We start from the raw sequence: 22957 nt of genomic DNA on the forward strand, positions 1-22957 counted from the left end.
CTTTTACTTAAAGATTTTCCACATTTAGCTCCCATTACTACCCATATAGCAAATTAAAGTGGTCAAGTACATGTCAATGCAATGTCAAGACTTACCAGAACTGTTTTCTGACTATGGTGAGAGGCTCCATCTGTTTTGACCCAGAGAAATAATGATGAATTATTCTCTGCTGCTTTGAACTTGCCTTTTATAACATAGCATCCGTTTCATGATGTAACATCGTTAGTTAGCACGGGGTAATTAGGTATCAGTCTTCAAGAATGAACTTCTAAACAGTCTAAAAGAAATATATTATATAAATCAGTGTTTCCCAGTCCTGGGCCCGGGGGGGCCCACTGCCCTGCATGTTTCAGATGTTCAACTCATCATCAAGCTCTGCAGAAGTCTGATAACAAGCCATTCAAGTGCATCAAGCACAAATGTCATTCTTTTTTAGCCGTTATTTATGATAACTAATTACTAAATAATTAACTCCAAATCCAGAGGATAAAAGCTGTCCATTAAAACCAACTTGCTCACCTATGGCTTTAATATTCCCTAAATATAAGAGACACACATGAAAATTATGCCATGAAATTTAATTCCTGAATTGAAATTGAATTCCTTGTTGCTACTATTTCAATCAAAATATTTCTTAGTTATTTTTTTCACAGGTTACCATTCCTTGTCGTTACTGTGGAAAATTATATTTCATGATTATTAAAACAATGCTGCTCCTTGTAATTAGAGTGATGCTACAGAAGTAAACTATCATTTCAGTTCAGACATTCCTTCTACTCTAAACACCAGTATGTCTGACTTGCTTCTTAAGCGTGACATTCACAATTCCTTAAGTAATTTCAGATTGTTGATACCGTGTAAAGGTTTGCTTGATTGGCCTGATGAGTAACAACTGTGAAGTGCTGTGAAGTTCAAGATGTAAAATTACCTCTGCATCTCATTTTCTATGAGTAGCTTAAATGGTGGCAAAATACAGTTTTTTTCAATGTAAACAATAAAAGGAGTTATTTTGGTCCAGAAGTTGCATACAATATAGTTTATAAATTAAATTTGATCATGTTAAGATATTTGCATTGTAGTGTAAAACCAGAAACAACACCATTCCTCATTCTGTTCCCTTTGTCTTTTAAATGTCAGAAAAGAGACTGAAACGGGACATTTCATTGCAGTTCAAGTGCAGGAGTAGTCAGACAATATGTAGTCTAATATTTATCTGACATACTTTTACAAACTGAATCAAGCACAGTCCTACGCAGTTAGGACGCATAAGTGTGTTAAAAATGGTTCATGCTGTTACATAATGTTTTTTGTGTTCATGATTATGTGTCCCAAAATTGATTTTCTATTTGTAGTTGTTCAAAAAAGCACCCTCCAGTCTGTGAAAATGATGAGCAGAGGAACTATAATGGATACCATTGTGTTAATTGGACTCTGTCGTCGGGAAGATGTCTCATTCAGGCTTCTTAAAGGCTCGCAGTCGCTGTGAGCAAACTGGGTCTTGTAACCAGGGATGAATGCACTTGTTTCCAGGGCAACAGCCACAAGGGAATCTTTGACTGAAGACAGAGTTTCAGATGAACATCACAGTGGGAGGATTTAGAGTCCTGGTCCAATCCCACTAAATCACTGCCTCTTCAGTACCTTGCTCCCCACTCACCTACAGTGTCGTGCTAATGCAGTGATTCTTCTTTACTACTTTTATCGATGGGGAGAGAGTTGAAGACTATTTTTTTGCAGCGCTTTCTCCCTGTCACAGAGTGGATCTTCCATTTTAAATTTAACATTAGGTTTTGAGATTAAGTTAGCCAATTTAACCTGCTGTGATTCATATTTGCAGTCTAGCTCAGGCACCTCTTTTTGGCTCGTTTGTGTCTCCTTCTCTGTCTCAGTTGACCTGACAGGAAGAGCTGTTTTTCATGCATATTTGTTATGTTGGTTCAGTCATCATATTTTCTTGAAATCTGGCGGCTCAATCTGTTGGTGAGATTAAAATGCTGTCATGGTGCGAGGTTCATTTCCCCTCAGGGATAAATGGTCAGATCTGTCTGGGTGTCGAGGAAACAAAGTTGGCTTATTTTCTCATTTATCACTTTGTTATCATACACCATTTTACACATTTACACATACATTTGAATATCACAGCTGGGTTTTACCTCTTGAAGCTGGTGATAGAGTGCCGTAGGCTTATATTGATGCGTTTCCTAATGGCAGTGACAGTCAGTGGCGACAACACTTCAAACACAGTCTGCAGGGAATGACCACAGTGGGGAATCTGCTACTATCAACAGCTACCTCAAAGTTACTCCTTTTCACCCTAATTAATCTTTCTCTGCGCTGTTTTGTCTTCCAGAGCGCTCACCTCGCAATGATCGACAGTCTGATGATGGCGTACACAGTAGAGATGGTGAGCGTGGAGAAGGTGATGGCCTGCGTTCATCAGTATTCATCCTGCAACCTTGAAGTAGAAACACCTTATGACACAGAGGATGCAGTGACCACTTGGGTCAACAAGGTGGGTTGGTATATGTGGATGTGTGTGCTGTCTTTTGGCTCTCTGCGAGCCTATGGCAATGACTAATTGAACACTTATAATAACAATCGTTCGGCAGCAAAGGACATAACAGGACACAGAGCCGCATCATTAAATGACATTTTGTCGATGTCAACTTTCCCTCTCAATGTGTACATTTCTGTAGATATCCTTTATAATGGAAAGGCAGATTGTAAGCTGTTGGTCATTGAGGCTGCACCACATTTAAGTAAGTCACCTTGTTCAGGATCCATCCAAAGGGAGCAGGCTGGTGTTCTTACTGTACACGAGTTACTACCTTGACTCAGGGGCATTTCACCAATGTTGGAGCTTCCACAGTGCACAGCAGGGTGAGAAGATATAACAGTCAAACACTTGACCTATATACACCATCAGATCTGTTATATGCACAACACCTCTCACGCCTCGAGGTTGTGCCATTTGGCGCGTACAGGTGAACTCACAGCACATGAACAAGCAATCCCTCGAGTATAATGAAGGCAGAATTGTCCAATTTTCACCAGCTTTCACGTTTTTTAGTGTTGCAGCACTTTAAGGCATTTTCAGCCAAAAACTCTAGTTTTACTACTTTAAATGTGGACTTAAAGTGATACTACGTATGTATTTTATCAAACATTTAAGTCCTATAGTTTTATAAGGTGGGTGCAAAAACGATGTGGTTTCACCACTGAGTAAGAACAGCAACTGTGGTCAGCTTTAATTCAGTCAGCTCATTCCAAAGGCAGAAATGTCTACAGCACCCCTGACAAAATCTTTTACTACCACCCTTCAAGCCTACAGATGGTGAATGTTGTTTAGCAGTTCTCACTCACTTCTATGTACAAAACTCCTTCAAACTAATATTTAATATTTGGGGTTTCTTCAAGTTACTTTCAAAACGTCCCTTAAAGTGTACTTAGTACATACACATACCAAAGTGTGGTTTAATACCCGTTGAACCTCCCTGCACTGTGTAAATACACTGCTTTACATTAAGTATAAGCAGTTGGCTCCATTGTCTGTGTGTGGATCATACAGTGCTACAGGGCTCAGTCTGTTTACATTCTTCTGGTAGGAACAGGGACTGCAGCCAAGCTCCACACACACACTCACAATAGCTAACAGGTGTGGTTGTGTAGTGCTGCTGGTTTGACATATGGTTCTCTGTCGGAGTCTCTTTGTGTTGCAAAGGTCCAAATTCACCAGCTTAACAGCTGATTCCTGCTTTAACTTGATCCATATGAACTTAAGGAGACAGACTGTAACTTGTCTTAAGTGTGGGACTGAGTGAGATTAGAATAGATTAAATGCAACTCCACTCGACTTAACGCTTAGCTTCATTCAGAAGATCCAAAAACTTCTACGATGCATGCCTTTAAATGCAGACTTCTGTCATGGTTCCATTCTTTCAACAAAAAAATGTTAATGCTAAGCTTTATTAATTGCTTTTCTATTGCCCATACTCTAAGATTTCATTATCAACTTCACACAATTAACTATGGAGCCTCACTTTTAGTAAAACAAATTTTGAATTCAAGTCTAGTCCTCTTCATAATAGACCATTATAGACAGAAGTTCTTTGACTTATAGTCTCTTCTATGTTCTTTAAATTGAATTTTGCTCATTGATTCTGCTGCCGGCTCAGTGAATTTTGGTCTCGTTTGCGCTCTCTCTTTCAGGTAAATGAGCATCTGAAAGACATCGTGGCTCAGGAGCAAAGGAAGAGGGAGACGCAGGGCCCCGAGCCTGCTGGGAGTCCTCGGGTGGGTGCCTTTCCTTTCCTTTCCTTTCCCCTCCCAACTTGACCACATGAACATAAAGATGTCGCCAGTTTTGACAGTTTCACACAAGCTAACTGAAATCCTCAGCTCCACTTAATGGACTTACCACATCATTTTCCTTTTGACTGACAGATGCTTGTCCCAGACCTCTTTGTCACTTTAATATCTGGGACCAGTTTCCACAACAGATCTTAAGCCCTTAAAACCCAGCTACTATTGAAGAAAATCTCACTCACATATGTCTGAGCTTTTGATGAAGCTCTGTCTGTATTTAGTAAATGAGAAAAAGGCCGAGAATGCCAGGCTATATCTTCAACATCATAATGAGTTTATTCATTTGTGCCTTAAACAGCAGATCACTGCTCTCTGCTCTAACTGGGCCGGCAGTCATTTAGTGCGAGGTCACCCATGTTCAGGGTCCTGCCCGCAGTCCAGATCCGTTATATAACTGACTCTAGTATAAGCGGTGATTTCTAATGCTGTAGGACAGGCTGGTATAACCTGAGTGTGTGTGTGTGTTTCTGTCTGTTTATCTGTGTATGTATTATGTATTTGAGTAACTGGAGTAATCTTTGTTTGGATTCTGTAGTTTGACACTGCGATTGCAATAAATCATTTACTGATCGACTAAATAATGTATTCACTCAGGTGGAAACAAATCGATTTAAAGATTTCTCAAAATACGTAATTAAGGCTGTTTATCACAGGTCACATATCACAGTGAAATTTTCATTTTCAATTTATTTTTTAGCTTTATCAGCAAATAACCATAATAATGCTCTGTATATTCAATATGCATTCAATAATATCCCGTTCTGACACCAGTCTTATTATAAGCTTATTATAGGCACAGGTGTGATTGTTAGTATACTGAAAGATGTAGAAACTAGGTGAATTACTCATTGTATTAATAAATGTGGCTGGTCTCATCCTCACTCCGTTTAATATTTCAGCCTCTGTGTGCGTGTGTGTGTGTGTGTATGCGTGTGTGCGTGTGTGTGTGTGTGCGCGCGTGTGTGTGTGTGCATGACTGTCTTTATGACTCCACTGTGAGCTACCAGCCAGGCTACATCTGGCTTCATAGTCTGACATTGAGGGTCAGAGTTGGCATGGCAACCACCACCCATCACCCCGACACGGCAGAGTGATCATCAGAGAAGAGGGCAGACGGGGGTGGAGTAGGTGGATGATGTCACACTCATGCCTCCACCTTCGGCTTCGTCAGTCATGCTTTGATTCTTCTTTTCACCTCCATATCGTTTAGTGTTTTATGCACCACCAGCAGTTTTTCAGGAGGAAATGTGACCCCTGGGTGGCTTTTGAATGGTGCAGCGGCTTTTAAGCAAGTTTCACTGACCCCTGAAAGTCATGAATGGCCTCAGCACATGTTAGATAGCCACACAAAATTTCACTTTACATTCATACGCAGCAGTTGAGTCTCCTCTCTCTTCTATCGTTCATTCTGTTATTCCATGGATCTCTACTCCTCTCCTCCGCTCTAGACCTTCACCCCTACTCCCGGGTTATGCCTCCTTTCTTAGCTTCCTCGTCGTCAGGCAACGCGCTATGACACAACACCGTCAGACAGTTTACCTGAGGGAAAATATTACAGCCCTGTCCCATGTGTTTTAGCCCGCAGAGAGATGAAATGTAGCACTGCAGAGTGTGTGTGTGCATGTGTTTGTGTGCGTGTGTGTGTGTGGTTTCCATCCCAGGGCTGTTCAGACTTCCCCTGTATTTGATGCTGATCTGACCAGTCAGTGTGCAGACGCAGCACTGCATGCCTCAGCTGTCCCTCACGAACACACACACACACACACACACACACACACACACTTTGAATCAGTGAAGTTGCATCAAAAATAAGTGACATCACATTATTTCATCACTACATTTTTTTATGCTTGTTGAACAAGAAAATTCTTATGAAAACTGACTAAAATCAAAACAGAGTTTTCTTACAGTGTCGTCACCGTGTCACATGTCTCACATGGGAGGACGTGCCTGCTCACGATGTGAGTGTTTACACATCGGTTTGTTTGGGCCCCGAGCCTGAGAGCTGGCCCTTCAGTAGCATCATCCCTAAGCTCAGGGGTGGCTCACCCGGTTTGGTGTGTGAGTGAGTGTAAGTTGTGAGGAAGCGTTTGTGTGTCCTCATGGTGACCATCTCCCTCTATCTCCCTCTCTTATGGCTTACATTGTCGGTCACTGGATGGCGCAGCTCATTTCAGATGAATTGGAGTACGCTTGTATGAATTGTATTTCAGTCAGTGTCTCAGGCTGCAGCTGCTGAAACAGATAGATTTAGTCTGTTTTTGTCACCTCAAAGTTTAAAAGTGTTCATCAATCATTTTAGCTATCAGACAGACCTGTAATGTGCATTGCGTTGTACTGTAGTTGTGAGATTTGAGCTTGAAATAATGATTTGTATTGGCCCATTTTAAAACCACTCTGCATGTTGCTCAGTCAGGACAGTGGCGGTCACAGACAGGAGATGTTACATAACAACTGTGTGCTTTGTTGGCAGTTTAGGGCACAGTCTATTTTAATTTAATAATGACTTTAACACCATTCAATTACTTTTTTTTTTGTCATATTTCAATGTTTCAGATTCTATATTTTTTACATGTGTGTATCAGTTATAAAATTATGAGCACAATTTCTACCGGATGGTCATAAAACCACCAGATTGTTCTCTGATGCTTTCTGTCCTCCCTCTGCTTCTGCAATCACATCAGAAATAAATATTTATCTGCCAAATGGACAAACAGTTGTTTATGACAGAAATAACAACATATGTTGATGCTCTGTACTCCTTATGACTCCCCCCGTGTCAGAAAAATTCACTCTTTCTTTGCCCTTTTTCCTTCCGACCAAACAAACTAAAAGTATTAGTTTGCCTTTGTGTGCTTCAAAACACTTCATTATAGCACCACCCTCACAATTGCCGTTGATTGTCCAAAAAAGAGGCAAAGAAATGGCCAATTTATCAATCAGAACAAGATGAGGTATTTCCGGGTAATTAGCATTTGTATTTTTGGTGACAACATTTTTACACACTGAAAAAAAACAGAAAAACTTAACTGAAACTGCACTAAAATGCGAAAATATAGTGTGCTAGTGTTCTTTTTTTGCTGATGTCTAGCAGCTCCATCTATCCTCCCTCTATCCCTCCATCACTCCCCAACCCACCCTCCCCAGGCCGACCCCCTTCTGTCTTTGCAGTATGACTGCAGTGTGAGTCACACAGGAAGCCACTGTCTCAGTCAGACTGAGAGAGACGTGTACCCTCCTAGGACAACACTGTAACACTCAGCCAGGCATCAGTGTTTTTATTTTAACCTGTACCGAGGGGTGAAGGGCAGTAGGGGGGGGGGGTTGTAGACCGCAAAGGCAACGTCAGGACAGAGACGAGCGGACTAATCCTTTTAAGTTGCAAAAGCTGAGCTGCAGCTCAACCGGACATGTCTGGCTTCAGAGGATGAACTTTGACGGGAAGAGGGAGAGTCGCAGGATGATTGAAGTGGAGATGAGTGGGGTTGCATGTGTGTGTATGAGTATAATGTGTGTGTGTGTGTGTGTGTGTGTGTGTGTGTGTGTGTGTGTGTTCCTCTATAAGGAGATGATGGAGGAGGGCCTTACCTCTCCCCAGGGGTTTGATTGGTGGTTATAACAGATTTTAGACTCTGTTTGACTTGACCCTGCTTAGCCCACAGTCTTAGATCATCACTTTAGATGCAGGCAGTCTTCATCCCCTCCATCTTATTCTTAAAGTGGGGCAGCACAGTTTGGTTTTGTGTGGTCAGAGTATCCTGTCATAGAAAGTTCAGGTTGGCCTGCTATCCATTTTTATACCAAACTATCGTATTGGTATAAAAATATAGTTTGAAAATCAACAGATTGTTTCATAGGTATCTGTTGAGCTTTAATCATGAATGCTAAAATGACTTCAGACTGGTAAAAACAATAGACCTAAAGTACTGCAAGTGGTTTAAAGACACAATATGATACATTAATTATGATGCACAGAATCTACAGGGAGGAAAAAGATGTGCTGCTTATATTTTGTTCTAGTAATATATGTTTGCCTGTTGTGCGTCATTTTAAATATATATACTAGAATCTACTTCTTTGGTCCATATATTTCTGATTATACTGGATCTATAAAAAAAAAAAAACAGGTTTTCAGTGACAGTCATGAGAAATGATCATAACCTGATGCGTGATCTTCCCCTGTTCTGTCTCACGCTATGCTCCCCTCCTGCCAACCAAATGTTCAGTTTGGCCTGACAGTCTGCATTGACTTTGTGAGGTCATGTATTGAAGAGAGCAGCTTTTTAGCCGCTTGGCCTGGAGAGCTGACGTGAGGGCAGAATTTGTCCTCTCTCTCTCTCTCTCTCTCTCTCTCTGCCAACAAATATCCTTTATACTATCATTGAATTTGAGTGCAGTATAGCTTTCAATAGGTTTCTTCAAGTCAGGAATCGCAGTCGCCTTGTTTTGGAAGACGTGCATCAGAATAAACTAACTTGCTATAAGTACAACAAATGTCCAGGAGCCTGCCCTCCTGTGTTTGGTAAATAGATGTAATTATATGTACAGTTTCATCATGAATGCTCCTAAAATACATGACACGACAATGAAAGGAGCTCACACGTACAATGCAGGGTGTAGGAACACTACGCATCAAGAGTCGCATTTAAGTCTGTGATATCAGTTTCAAAGGTCGTCCATTCACCGGCAAATAGATAAAACTGATTAGCTAACATGTTGTGTATTAGATTACATGTGGTGTGTTCCTCTGATGGCATTAGACTCTTACTGGTGACTCTAATTACCATTCAGAAAGCTGTGACATTAATCAAATCAGGAAAATTCAGGAAAGTTACAATTGCTCTTTTCATCCTCTCGCTGCCTTTATTATTTAGTTTGGTGGTGTCAGTACAAAGTACTTATCACAAGTCACCTTTGAAGCTGAACACTCGCCAGCCACTTTGAGTGGCACTCACATTTGGTTCTTTGATGCCTCTAGCTAGTGTGGGAATTAGCTTTTAACTGAGGCAAGCCTCTCTTCTCTTAGACTCAGCTTACATTGTCAGTGGATAGCTGACAGTTTGGTTACATTTATGCAGTGGGACTTTTTTTTTTTTTTTTTTTTTAGCTACTGTAGGTATTTAGCTGATGCTCCCCTCTTTAGCGACAATAACATACATTTCTTCATTTTGTTGGTGCCATTATTGCCATATGTCTAAAATTTATCTCAGCTATTTTTTTTATTTTCTGAACTCAGCATAATTCACAGTTATATTTCAATATATTGGCAGTGAACTTAGAGGAGATGTATTGGTTCAGGTTATTAGGTTATCTTTAAAGACAGTAAAGTAGGATGTATGCGTGTTGATGGGCACCTAAGCCGTTAGAGGAATCAAACCTGCATACATCAAACACATTTTGACGGTGATTTTCACTGAAAATGCAGCTCATCTCTGATTTTAATGAATTTTGATTTGAATGACTTTTCAGAAGTGATTCACAACAACTACAGATTCAGGTGCGTGTCACAGATTCAGATGTCGAGCTATCGTCAAGCTACCCTAACTAATGATCTAATGATCCAATGTCTTGTCATGCTTGTCATGTTTCATATGAGGTTTTTAAATGTTTTTTCTGTTACTGTTCTCTGTTCAGTGGCATTTAATTGTAGACAAATTTTGACTATGAACTCCCAAACAGGCCTATATTTGGTGTGGTCATAACTCTTATGCTGTAGACGTATGAGCAGCAAACAGCCTAAGACACACACACACACACTCAAAACTCAACACCACATTACGCTAAACACTATTTCAGAGTTATTTGGGATCTGTGGGCTGCTTCTCTTGCATCCTCAATAACACACAGGCTCCCTTACTTTGATCTCACAGCTGTCATGTTTTTTGCTTTTTATTACTAATCGCATTACTAACTAATCTGACTAACAGGTATGTCTTTTTTGTTGTTTTTTTCTTTTTCTGTGCTGCTGCAGTCTCCAACCAAGTGGTACATGAAGCTTGTGCCTGTAAGTCAACTAATCGGTGCTATTCAGCGCTCTGCCGTCTACTGTATGTATCCATAGTGATGTCCCTACTCTCTGTCTCCCCTCTCTGTCTTCATTGCCATCCTTTTGTCCAACTGTGTGTGTCAACCTGTTACATAAACACAGCTTTTCCTCTTTCTTCCCCTGGTCTGCATAACAAGTGTTCCTCTGTGCCGCACCCGTGTGATTTACTGTACAGCAAACATATGAAAAGAAATAATGAAAGTGTATCTGTTGTTAGTAGCCGTTAAGATAAAACAGTAGAGTGCAAATTACATTAAACATCAGCTCTCCCTTATTCTCTACAGCCTCTATTAACTGCTGGTTAATAGGCACATTTATTGAAATCCATGGTGTGTTAAAACATTAGGAATAAGTGTATTTCCTATTTGCTAACACAAAGGTCATTGTCAGGGAAACTAGACACCCTTGGGGAATCACTGAAGAGGTCCCAAGAGATTAGCTGAAAAAATGAAAACAAAAAACTAATTTTATTAGAATTTCATTTCAGAGATGGGATGTCTGGGAGCATTTGGCATGAAATTGTTTCCTCAGTCCCTGTGCCAGAGCCTCTTGTAACATTGTCTCTTCTCACCTCAAATATTGTGCGTTTCAGTAGAAAGTCTGCTATATATACAGTTACTGTACTTAAAAATGGCACATGTATATGGCAATGTTTGCCATTTAGAATGCTGTTTGTAAATATTCAATATTATAGTTAGAGTGATAGTGTTCAACATGCAGAGAATAGTTATTTGGTATTTTACCACTAGGACTAACAAAGATTACAACGATGGAGAAATAATCCCGGAGTCGCTCCATTAGTATTTGTGCTGATACTTACCATAATGGGTTTTATTCCCTCTCAGTGGGCTCACTATGACTATGTTTAGTTTCAACAAATGAAACATTTTACCATACACGCTTTCAGGCCTCAGAACTATTCGATTACCTTCATACATGAGTAAATGTAATGAAACCTCAATGTGCTCTAGTGTTAAAGAGAGAGAGTGACACCGGCTGCACCATTACACATGAGTAATTTTGCAGCAACGATTAACGATTGGAAAAAGAAATAAAAGGACAAGTACACCTTACAGTTACTGTAGATGCAGACTAATGTTGCACAATGCACTTTGGTTTATGGGTATGTAATTCGTGTCACGCAGGCACGCTACAGGAAGGAGCAGGCCTCGACCCAGCCGGTTCCCTGGATCCCCCCAGTGGACAATCTGCTGAAAGATAGCACAGACGGCTCGGCCCTGGCTGCTCTGATGCACTTCTACTGCCCTCAGCTGCTACAATTGGATGGTAAGGAGCTTACAGTTTGTGTGGGATGAAGTAATAGTTGTCTGTGTTGGGATGAAACAGGACATCTGCAGGTTTTGCAACACAGCACAAGGTGACCATAATTTCTGTTGATGCTTGAACTGCTTCTACTCATTGAAATTGAGCTATTTAGCTAAACGCTAAAAAGGCACATTTTCAAATAATAGAAGCGAATAACCGAGCAATTCTCTCTTTTTTTCATACATTGTTTTTATTTCCCAACAGTATTCATTGTGAGGAAAAATTGGGAAAGATTATAGATTTTACTTTCACAGAGTTTTGGGGCAGATTTGTGTCATTTGTTTTTTCTCCCCTGTCCCTGAATGGTCCATTCCATAGATCAAAAATCACAAACAAAAGATGCAACGTAATTTAATCAGCTTGCTGATGAAGTGTGTTGATAGCGGCAAACAAACAAACACACACACTCACACATTCATATGCAGCAGATAACCACACACACAAGCGTTCCACTGAGAGCATCACAGGGACAAAAGATCAATCACTCAGCACTGTTTACACCTTAAATGTATTAACACAAAGCTCCGCCCACAGGTTAGTGCGGCCCACTGTCATGATTGGTCAGTCATTCACAGACCATTAAGCTCAAATACCTCAGCAGTCCCTCAATAAAAGGTCCTGAACAATGTTCGTAACACGCCGCTCCCATCTCTGATCTTAAACAAAAGCCATCCATACACTGAAAACCACCGAGGTGTGTGTTATAACCAGAGCCCCTGCAGTCGTCAAATTCACTCTGAAGCCACACAGACCCTGACACCCGATGGCTCCCTCTGCCCCGCCAGATATCTGTCTGAAGGAGAACATGACGCTGGCCGATCGGCTGTACAACATGCAGCTCATACAGGACTTCTGCAAAGACAACCTGAACAACTGCTGCCACTTCAGCCTGGAGGACATGCTCTACGCCTCCTCCACCATCAAGGTAGTGCTCAAGCTTGGCTGCAGTCCATCCTAATGTTTGGGGTTTCATTTCCAGTATTTTGCTGTTGCAATTGAAATCATTTGACCTTCACCTCTGTACCAAACCACTGATGGTGCTTGATAAGCTTAGTCGGTAAGCTGTTATACATCTAGTGCAGACAGGAGCCTTTTACCTTAGTCATTTAAAGGTTCCTCATTCAGTTTCTCAGCATCTTAGACCAAAACAAATGTGCGCAGTTATTCTATTATATCTATTCTATTGTACAGAAACAATTTTTTGAAATGAAATGTTTAATTTCCCTTCATGAGATCATGCGTTTTGAGAAGCCACTTGGTTTTTACGGTGGTGCCTCAGTTAGCACTGTTGCCTCACAGCAAGAGGGTTCAGTCCAAAAAAAACATTCATCGGTGACTCTAAGTTGTCTGTAGGTGTGAATGTCAGCGTGAATGATAGTCCATCTCTATGTGTCAGCCCTGTGATTGACTGGCGCCCTGTCAGGGTCTGTGGATAAGATGGATGGTCTTGTAAACTGAGCTCAATGATTGTTTTTAAAGAATTTTCAGTTCTTTCTAGTAAGAACACGTTCTATGTCACAGAACAGAAATCTGTGGAGTGACTTGATGATTGCATTGTGAGGATGATCCCGTTTGCATCTCTCTGAAAACAACGTCTCTGAAATTGCTTTTACAGTCAGAATGTAATATCCATTACAGCCTTTGAGAAATATCTGTCAGAATTTAAACTGCTGAGCTGCTGATTTTTTTGAATCGTAGCCTGTAAGATGTTCTCATCGTGTGCCAGCCGAAAGAAGAAATGCGGCCGGTGCTGTAGTTGGTTGAAAAAACACCATCAGAAATAATGTGACCTCATATGAAACGGCTGCTCACATAAAATCCAAGCACCCAGTGGTTTTTTTTTTAAAAAACCGAGGAGTCATGTCAGGTCTTAGTTTCCACATTTACAAAACATTACAGGAAAATCAAAATGTCGAGTTATGCTTAAGTTAATGATTGTTTCCATAAACTGATACAAATCTTACAAATCAGAGTGTTTCGGCATGAATAGATTAGAAAACCATATGGTGTGCTACCCAGCGAGAGAGGCTAAATGAAACAGGAGAAATAGACAGCTCTGTAAGCCAGTGTGGTGAGTCACGCTGTGGAAAAAAAACATTCAATCCAAACGATCCGTCTTCACCAACCACAAGCCTGAAGAGCGGCTCTCCCAACATGTCTGCATTTGTTCTTTCATTCTTTCCTCACACACTCTTTCCTCGTCTCTCATTGTTAATTTCCTTCTTTAATTTCCCTTCCTTTTCTTTTACTTTCTTTCATAGTTTGCTTATAAAGTTTCCTTCCATAACTTGCTCACCATGTCTTTCTGTCTTTCTTTATTTTCTGTTTCTTCCTTTTGTCTTCCATGCTGATTTTCTGTGATTTGTTTTTATTTTTTATATCCTCCTATCATGCCTTGTCTCTCTGTTTCCTTACTTTTCTAAATCATTCACTGTCTTTCTCTCTGTCTCTCGCTGACTCGACGCAGGGCTGCGAGTGGTTGTTGACAGCTCTTATTCTTGTTGTCCTTTTCTTACACGCTCACATGCTACATTTATGCATTATGTGGGTGTGCATCACTAATATTCTATTAATATATATTTTTTTAATTATGTCGGTTTGAAAACATTGCTCTAGTTGTTTTCATATTTGTATTTTTGACAATACAGAAATCAAATTAAACTGCCACAAGTCCCACTTAATCAAAAAGTAACAACACAAAAGGCACAATGTCTACCACAAAGACGGTGTATTACAATTCGTCTGGTCCTTTGGTGCAGCTTTCCGTCTCTGCTGTGTGTTTCTGTTTGTCCCTGATGTGTCCATCTCAATGCGCTTTGCCTGCTGCATAAGCAGTTAAAAAAAAAAAAAAGGTTGATGTGACTGGATGACTCTGGCTCTGCCTCAGCATGTCCTCTAGTGGAGAACACTTGTTCTCTGCACAGACTGAACACGGGTCACCGAAAGGACAAACAACAGTAAACTGTCTGAACGGACTAAACTTCACATTTCATGCCATGTTAAACTTAAAAACATGCCGCTTCAGCCACGGTTCCATCCTGCTGTTGAAAGCTTTTTTACACGCACTAAATTCAAGTTGAATTGAGTTGAATTGATTACATGGACTTTCTAGTCACTGATAAAAGACGGTTTGTGACAGTGATATAAATAATTTTTTCATTATTGAAATGGAATTGGTTTTTGCTACTGCCAGTCGTATTTTGTGCTTCCATCTGAAGCTAAAGGAAATATATTTCACTTCATTCTGTTTTAACACAGAGACCTGGAGTATTGTAGCTGGGACGTGAAAAATCTTACAACATTAACAATAGCAGCAATATAAATATTTGTACTAATATTCTAATAAGCAGGTCGAGGATAACATGATGAACAGCATTAAAATGTCCTCCATCTTACAATCCAAGCAGCCCAAAGCTCGCACACATCGACTAAACATATTGAATAAAAAAAAAGTAATTAAATTGTGTGAACCAGTCAGTAGCAATATTTTGCTGACACCGACTTCACAAGGGATCAGAAGAAAATCCCAGCAGGGCAGAGTTATTGCCTGAGAGCAGCAATCCAGCCAGAACTGCACACAGACCCAGTTAGATTCAGTAACCTTGACCCAGTTTCCAGGCAATCACACTCTCAGTTAGCTGTACATCATGGCCCGTCATACTAATGGAGACCTTATTATAGGAATTGAGGCAAGACATTTAACAGGGAGGGGAAGTGAGAGAACACCTCTCTCACTTCCCCTTCCTGTTAAATGCCTTGCCTCAATGTGGAAGAAAATGGAAACGGGAGAGAAGAGACTAGGAGGAGCGATAACACTTTCACCAAGCACAGAGTTTGAACTGGGAACAGAGAGAAAAGAGGGACAGCATGTGTTCAGGCATACCCATCACTGAAACACCAGGAGATGTGATTTACATGTGATGTTTTCCATTTAGAATGACGAACATCAAACTATACAGATGCCAGTTTCTCAATTGCGATGGAACCACTTAGATATTTAGCACGAAAAAATCAATGAAAATGCACCTGTATGTTAATTAGGGCTGCATCTAATGAGTTTTCTGTTAATCAACTAATTAACAGATCCGCTGTAATGTCACCTGTAATGCAAATCTTCAAATGAGATAAAGATCAATTAATTAATCTGCTTGATTAAGCAGCATTAACATGGAAGACATGGCGAGGACAGAACCTGACGGATGAGCATTAAAGGAGATACCTCAGTTCACTTTAAACACGAGGGCTCGACTGCACCTGACGTGGGTCAGACATTTAAAAGTGATATTATCAGTCATCCAAAGAAATCATTCTGTATGTGCAGAGAACTGGAACTGAGCATGAAGCGTCGCAGCCTGAATATTTGACAGCTGAGCGAGTGTCTTCATACATGCGGGCACACACACACACACACGCGCACACATACACACAATAGTCTGTCTGGCAGCCCCGTGTCAGATTCCACGTGCTTCTTTGTGGCTGAATATGTGGAGCACTGCAGATAAAACCACAAGAGTAGAGAGGGTCTGGTTCCCTCAAGGGTACCCTAAGAAGCGGGGTGAAAGTTGAGATATTTTATACGTTTGGTAAAGACGGGATTTGTCTATATTATGTTCAGCATGTCTCTATAAGAGTTTCTCGATTCAATACCCAACCCCCAAAGCCATAAAATACACACATTACTTAGGGCCACTCTTTCCTAATGGACACCAGGCTAGTAAATCACGCCAGCACAAGCCCATTCACTGGCTCTTCATTTAATTAATTCACATCACATCTAAATTACCATCTGTGGATCCAAGAAGGAGAAATGAAATTCACCAGCTGGGCTTTTGCCAGCATTTGCCTCTTCTTTACCAGGAGGTTTTGTAGCAGACCTGCTGAGGATGCCCCCGAGGAAGGCAATTAACACACAGTAAATCATTAGATGCCTCTTCAACGTGGCTTTGAGTTTGTTGATTGTTTGTCTGCAGTATCAGCGATGAAAGATATAGGTTTGTTCCATTTTGCACACACAGTATTACAAACCAACTAAGTCCACCAAAAAACTGTTTTTTCTTCAAGTTTGTAGCGATATTAAACCCAAACTGATTTCTCTTTTTGATTTAAAGGATACTGAATTACATTGCATTTGAGTCATTAGTTAACTGCACCAGAATATCCCTAATTTCCTCAAGTTCAAATATCATGTGATGTAGGGTAATGATTGTTCTTTTCATTGTCCTAATATCCTTTCACGTCATCGCTACAATTTTTCCACTGAAGTTCTTAACTTAAAGCATTGGTGACTTCTGTCTGTGTGGGGCCATGTTTACAGCATGCTTACAGCTTTTACAAATGTAATGTAAGCCCAGGTTTTTCTGCGGGCAGCTCAGGGCAGCCTGAGAAACTTGGCAGTAAATCAAGAGAGTGGGTTTTCCAGATTGGAGTGAGTCTGTCTGTCTGGCTGCAGAACCTAGATCCTTTAATCAACCCTCTGGCTCAATGATTGTTGACATTAATGCCCAGTGAGTGCTCAGTGTGTGTCCAGGCCTAGCGTCGTGCTGAGTTGGATAACATAAAATAATTTGGAGGGTGTTTATGTGTGAGCTGCTGTGTGCATTTGTACGCATGCAAACTCTATACATTGCCAGTGCGTGTACACATTAGCTCCCTCCTCCCCCACCTCCCTCAACCACGAGCTCTCCTCTCGTAGTCACCAATCAGGTTCCTGTTTTCATCCTGGGACTGAAACACTCAAAATCTCCACACAGACAGATCTGGCAACACTGCAGACCTGGCAGTAATGCCAGTCAATGGAGAGAGGCGCAGTGGTGGAGCGGCGGTTGGCTGTCTGGGGATCTGCGTGAGTGTGTGTGTGTGTGTGTGTGTGTGTGTGTGTGGCTGCTGACTGGTGGCATTAAGCGATAGCACTCACACCTGGTGTGTCAGTAGTAGTCAGACAGACAGATGGGAGAAGAGAAGTCATTTTGGGCTTTCGCCACCAATCGCAGCTGGGAGGACGATAGGAGATCTTTGTCTCTGTTTCTTTCTTTCCTTCTTTTTTTCCTGTTCATCTTAACACTTTAAGGAAGGCTTCACATGGTGAATACACCTTAAGGTAACCAGCACATTGGTATTTCACTAGCTGTTTACTAGCTGTTTGTTACTAATTCTGTGTTGATGTTCTGTGTAACCCCACAGTTATAGGAAGGGCAAATTCAAAACTCAAAACAAAGGCTGAAAAAAGTGAAAATTTGCTAATTTATGAAAGACTCAAGCTGCTCTCTAGATTAACTGTTCATCTTGCATGATAATTCTGTATTTATCCTCTTTATATGAATTATTTGGATAACTCTGTGAACCATGGTCATATCAACACACCTTTTCTCACATTTGCAGCTCTGCATGCTGGCATGTGAGGTTAAGACAAAAAGGAGTACAAAAAACGTGAAATGCTGCAGTAACACCCTAGGGAAACCACTGCTACTGGTGTTAATTGGCTCTTCCCCTCCTGGTGTGCTTTTGGGCTGCAGGAAGGGGGGCTTAAGGTGTGCATGTATGACGTTTGTGTGTTGGCTGGTGTGTGCTTGGTAGAGTGAAATGTTGCTGATGAGGTGAATCAGGTACCTTTAGAGCTGAGCCATGCAGCATTGTCTTTGTCTGGGGACCATGGACTGAGGGCGGGGAGGGGGTGGGTTTCCTCAAGGTCGTCCCTTGCTTGTCCTCACTCATTTTGCATATGTATGCGTCTGTGCACACGTGCATTTGTAAGAGTGTGCCGTTATGTTCACTGCAAAAAACAGCCAATTTGGTATGATGATGGGTTAAATATTGATTCCTGAATTATGTGAAATTGGAAAAAAAAAAAAAAAAGCCTGAACTGAATTAAGTTTACAATGGAAAATAATTAGTTTTTGATTGATTTTATCTTATTATGTCAAGATCATGACATTCATTTAAAATGTGTTTTTAGATTGAATATGACATTTTGTTGGCAAAGAGGCCATCAGCCACACTGGTTGAACCGTGTGCTGTTTTTTGAGTAAAGTTTCTTTAAGGCTACACATATTTCCTCATTAATACAGTGCAGCTCTCACAGAAGCATTTGTTCTCTAAGAACAAGTCCAATCGTCTTTCATAGTAATCTTTCCCACATTTTTCAACAATGGGTTTTGGAAAAATTTATACTGAGGGAAATTAGTTGGTAAGGGATGCAAGATGGATATTTTTGCAGTGCAGCGTCCTCAGCCAGTCTGGCCTCCCACTGTATGTTGACCTGATTCAGACATGGACGTGACCCGGCACGGCAGTGACAAAGACCCCTGCAACATTTCCTACCTGATCTAATTCAGGTTGGCTTTTGGATTTCATGCTGGTGATTGAGAACAGAAAAAAATAGCTGACCTCAATTTTTGTAATGAGGTTAATGCCTTAATCACCTCTCCCTTCCACCGCAGGTACTATTGACACTATTATGTAAGTAGAAGATTAGCTTATCTAGCATGTGAAAAACCATGATGATGATGACGATGATGTTGGTTACATTAGCTCAGCTAACATAAATTCTTACTGTGTGAAAAGCCTGCCTTCTAACATGTTAAGAAAGCCATTTTAATTGTTTTACTTGTCACTCGTTTTTGGGAAATGCCTTGCTGGAAAGGATGAAGAATGTAGATCTCCTTGTAAATTACTTCACTGTGGGTTGAACTATGAAGCATCTTTCTCTTTAGAGGGTACTCTGTGAAATGGAGCAAGATTGGTGAATTATTTATGTGCAGACTGGAGGACGGGATAAATACTCATCACCTCAGCGTCTCTGTAAGGGTTAACAGAGACACCTGCTGGACAAATAGCTACAATGCAATTGTATGGCAGGAGATGCTGTGGATGAAGTACCTACAGGACATTTGTCCACTGCTGCAGACTTTTTCATTTACAAGTATCATTGTGCTGAACGACGTCATCCCATGTTTAAATCTCTTTATATTTACATGTTTGCTTTTATGTTTATCATGTTTCTAATCTTAATCTCCTTTGAATGTCTCCATAGAATAACTACCTGGAGTTCATGGCAGAACTGTTTTGGTGGTTTGAAGTGGTCAAGCCGTCTTTTGTGAAACCAAGAACGCTGGACAATGAAGGCACAGGCAAGTCTTAAATTCTGACCATACAATGGCTTTTATAATACTAATAGCAACTGTAGTGTCACGTGTAGAAGGAGGTGTTGGCAAGTGCTAGAAGAAATGCTAGCCATAAAGGTACCTGAAGGTGTATTGTATCCTAAATATACAGAGAGCTAAGTAACTGTGTGGAAATTGAAGTACAGTATTGTTTTGAGAAAGCGCAGTTTGATCATTTGTCTCTGCTGTGTCACCTCAGAGCCCTCGTCCTTGTTGAAGAATATCCCAGCCATCCCTATCTCCAAGGCAACCAAGAGGAGCTTCATGGAAAGACCCCCAAGTCCTGAGAGACCCAGGTAGGCTAGTCCAAATGACTGCGTTCAGTGTGAAAAATGCGAATTTATATGTGGTGGGCAGCTTGCAGGTGTGAATATATAGGACTTTTAAATGCCAGATAAAATCAGCTTGTACACCAAAATCCTTAGCTGGACAAATTAAAGCTAAAAAGCACAATTGAAATATAGATTATTACGTATCACATGTATGTCATTTTCTGTCTCTCTTTCTTTAGTTTGCCCCTTCGACCCCAGCCTCGAAGCTCAGGTAATTTTTCAAAATTATTATTTATCTTTTCTTAAGCTGTTGTATCAGGTATGAATATCAAAATATGATCACTTGTAGGTAGAACAAGTCTGATTCTTGCTTTGCTTATTTGCGCCATCCAGGAGAGATCAAGAGGTCAACTTCAATGTCCTTTGTCGATGGCAACCTCGGCACCTGGCCTAAAGAGAAAAGGTCAGTAATATTTGCTATCCATTGTGTGCTGGTTATTCCTCAAATACCCTTTTACGTTTTGATGGAAATACAAAACAGTAAGTGGACATTTAGTTTCTTTTGTTTCTTATGTTAAGGTCTGGGCCTTATGGAGTGTCTTTTGACATCCCCTTTGACAAAGAGGATTCTGCTCCCGGGCCCCTTCCCTCCACTCGTGGCATGGTCAGGTCCGTCAGCACTGATGATGGTTCTGGCTTCAAGGTCCAACACCTGCCCCGTGGAATGAAGCGCAACCTGTCCTTCCAGCCGGTGAACGGACAGACTGTCGGCATTGAGGAGGAGGGCTGCCCCGACAGCCTGGCTGGTATGGAGCCTGGCAAGAAGGCGTATCCTAATGGACACGGAAGTGTCATGGCTACAGCTCCCTCCATGGAAGAAGCTCTCCAGATTATCCACAGCCCAAGCAGGGCCGCAGTGGAGGGGATCAACAACGGTTTCTTCTTGCACAGTCAGGACCACGGGGCTGGTGTTGCTGGGTTGGAGCCAGTGTCAGAGGTGGACTCTAAAGGGCCTCTGAGCACCACAGACACCACTGAGGTGGACACTGGCATCCATATCCGAACAGACGACATGCTGGATGAGGATTCCTCTCTGAAAGACTGCTCTGTCAATATGGACCTTGATATGGACACACCAAGCCCCTGCCCGAGCAACCAGAGCAAATCGCCCTCAGGACTGAAGATGACCAGTTTTGCTGAGCAGAAGTTGAGGAAGCACAATCCATCAGCACCAGACTCAGGGAGGTGCAGCAGCAGCTCCCTCAAGACCACTCCTGAAGGCTCTGAGTTTGGTCTCCCATTATCTGTCTCCTGGGCTCCGACCCCTGAGCACAGCCCCATCCATCAACAAACCACACCGCCCCTCACTGCCCAAGCATCGCCCACTCCTGTGCAACTTCCACCCAATGACCCCGCTCAGGTCATGGCTACAGAGATGGTACAGCTGAGAATGAGGCTGGAGGAGAAACGTAAAGCCATTGAAGCACAAAAGAAGAAAGTGGAGGCTGCTTTTACAAGGCATCGGCAAAAGATGGGTCACTCAGCGTTCCTCAATGTGGTGAAGAGAAAAGGAGACGGGGCTGCCAGTGGAGAGGAAGGAGGGAAAATCGACGGAGAAGGCAAGGCAGCAAGCACAAGTCCCATCATCAAATTTGGGAGGAGCAAGGCAGACACACCTGATGGGGCAGAGCAAAGCAGCACAAGCTCCTGCTGTGCAAAGTCACCTGGTGCAGGAGAGGAAGGTGGCCAAAGCCACGCACAGCTGACTGAGGTAGATCTCGCCGAGTATACACGTTCTATTGAGAAACTCAACCACTCATTAGCCTTCCTGCAGACTGAGATGCAGCGACTGGCTCAGCAGCAGGAGGTGATCATGGCCATGAGGGAGCAACAGCATCAGCAGGCGTGGGTCATCGCTCCTCCACATACAAACCCATCGCCACAAAAATACAGCCGAGCTGGAGCCGTCACTCGATCCTCAGGACCCTCTTCTCCCGCCGACTCTCCTCGTTCCACCCACCGTTCCCCAACCAGCATCAAACGCAAATCTGCCTCCTTCCACTCACGTAATCCTCGTACCGCTCGTCCCAGTGAACTGAAGCTAGCCCCTTACAATCGAGTCCTAACTGCCCCACAGTCTGTCGACAGCATCCCCAGGCTGCGGCGATTTTCTCCCTGCCAGCCCATGGCAAGTTCCTTCGTTTACTTGGGGGAGCAACCGGCATCCACCAATCCAGCGACAGTAGCCTCGAATGAAAATAAAAACAAGCAGATGGAGTCACACCTCTCCCCAGAGAAGGAGCTTGCCAGTATATGTGTAGCCAACTCACCCCCCAGCTCCCCCAACCTGCCGAACAAAAGAGATCAAACAGGAGTAGATTCGAATGCCAAAACCCAGGAAACTAAGAATCACAGCCAATCCAAAATCCCTGACATGGAAACAGATGAGCAGAAAGTTCAGAAGTCAGTTGCAGATCTCAAACCTACCATAGAGTCTTCGTTTCCTGAGGTTCTGGCCCACCCCGTGGTAGAGACCTTCACGGTGACACCTACAGAGATTCCTCCCCAGCCAGACGTCTCAGGCCAAGCCAAGAGCAGTTTGATTGAGGTTCCTTTGTCAGTCGTGAAGCCGCCGGAGGATTTGACACTTGATGATGGTCTGGAGGTGCAGCAGGGTTGCGTGGAAGATGCGGATGATGAACAGAAGATGTGTCGTGGTTTCTTCTTCAAGGTAGGTTCTTTATTCAAAGAACTGTCACCATATTACACGAAACATAACTGCCCTCCTT

General features: G+C 42.0%; 1 protein-coding gene across 1 annotated transcript in view; it reads left to right on the top strand.

The window, feature by feature from the left end:
- Window positions 1-22957, top strand: part of camsap2a (calmodulin regulated spectrin-associated protein family, member 2a) — a 47836-nt gene that overhangs the window by 17780 nt on the left and 7099 nt on the right. The window contains exons 3-11 of the mRNA XM_070831879.1: window positions 2351-2512; window positions 4210-4293; window positions 10337-10369; window positions 11557-11698; window positions 12523-12662; window positions 19767-19863; window positions 20096-20185; window positions 20547-20631; window positions 20748-22899. Coding sequence (XP_070687980.1) covers window positions 2351-2512; window positions 4210-4293; window positions 10337-10369; window positions 11557-11698; window positions 12523-12662; window positions 19767-19863; window positions 20096-20185; window positions 20547-20631; window positions 20748-22899 — 2985 coding nt within the window. The remainder of the gene's footprint in view (window positions 1-2350; window positions 2513-4209; window positions 4294-10336; window positions 10370-11556; window positions 11699-12522; window positions 12663-19766; window positions 19864-20095; window positions 20186-20546; window positions 20632-20747; window positions 22900-22957) is intronic.

The sequence above is a fragment of the Pempheris klunzingeri genome, chromosome 6 (assembly GCF_042242105.1).
Source record: "Pempheris klunzingeri isolate RE-2024b chromosome 6, fPemKlu1.hap1, whole genome shotgun sequence".
Classification (NCBI taxonomy): domain Eukaryota; kingdom Metazoa; phylum Chordata; class Actinopteri; order Acropomatiformes; family Pempheridae; genus Pempheris; species Pempheris klunzingeri.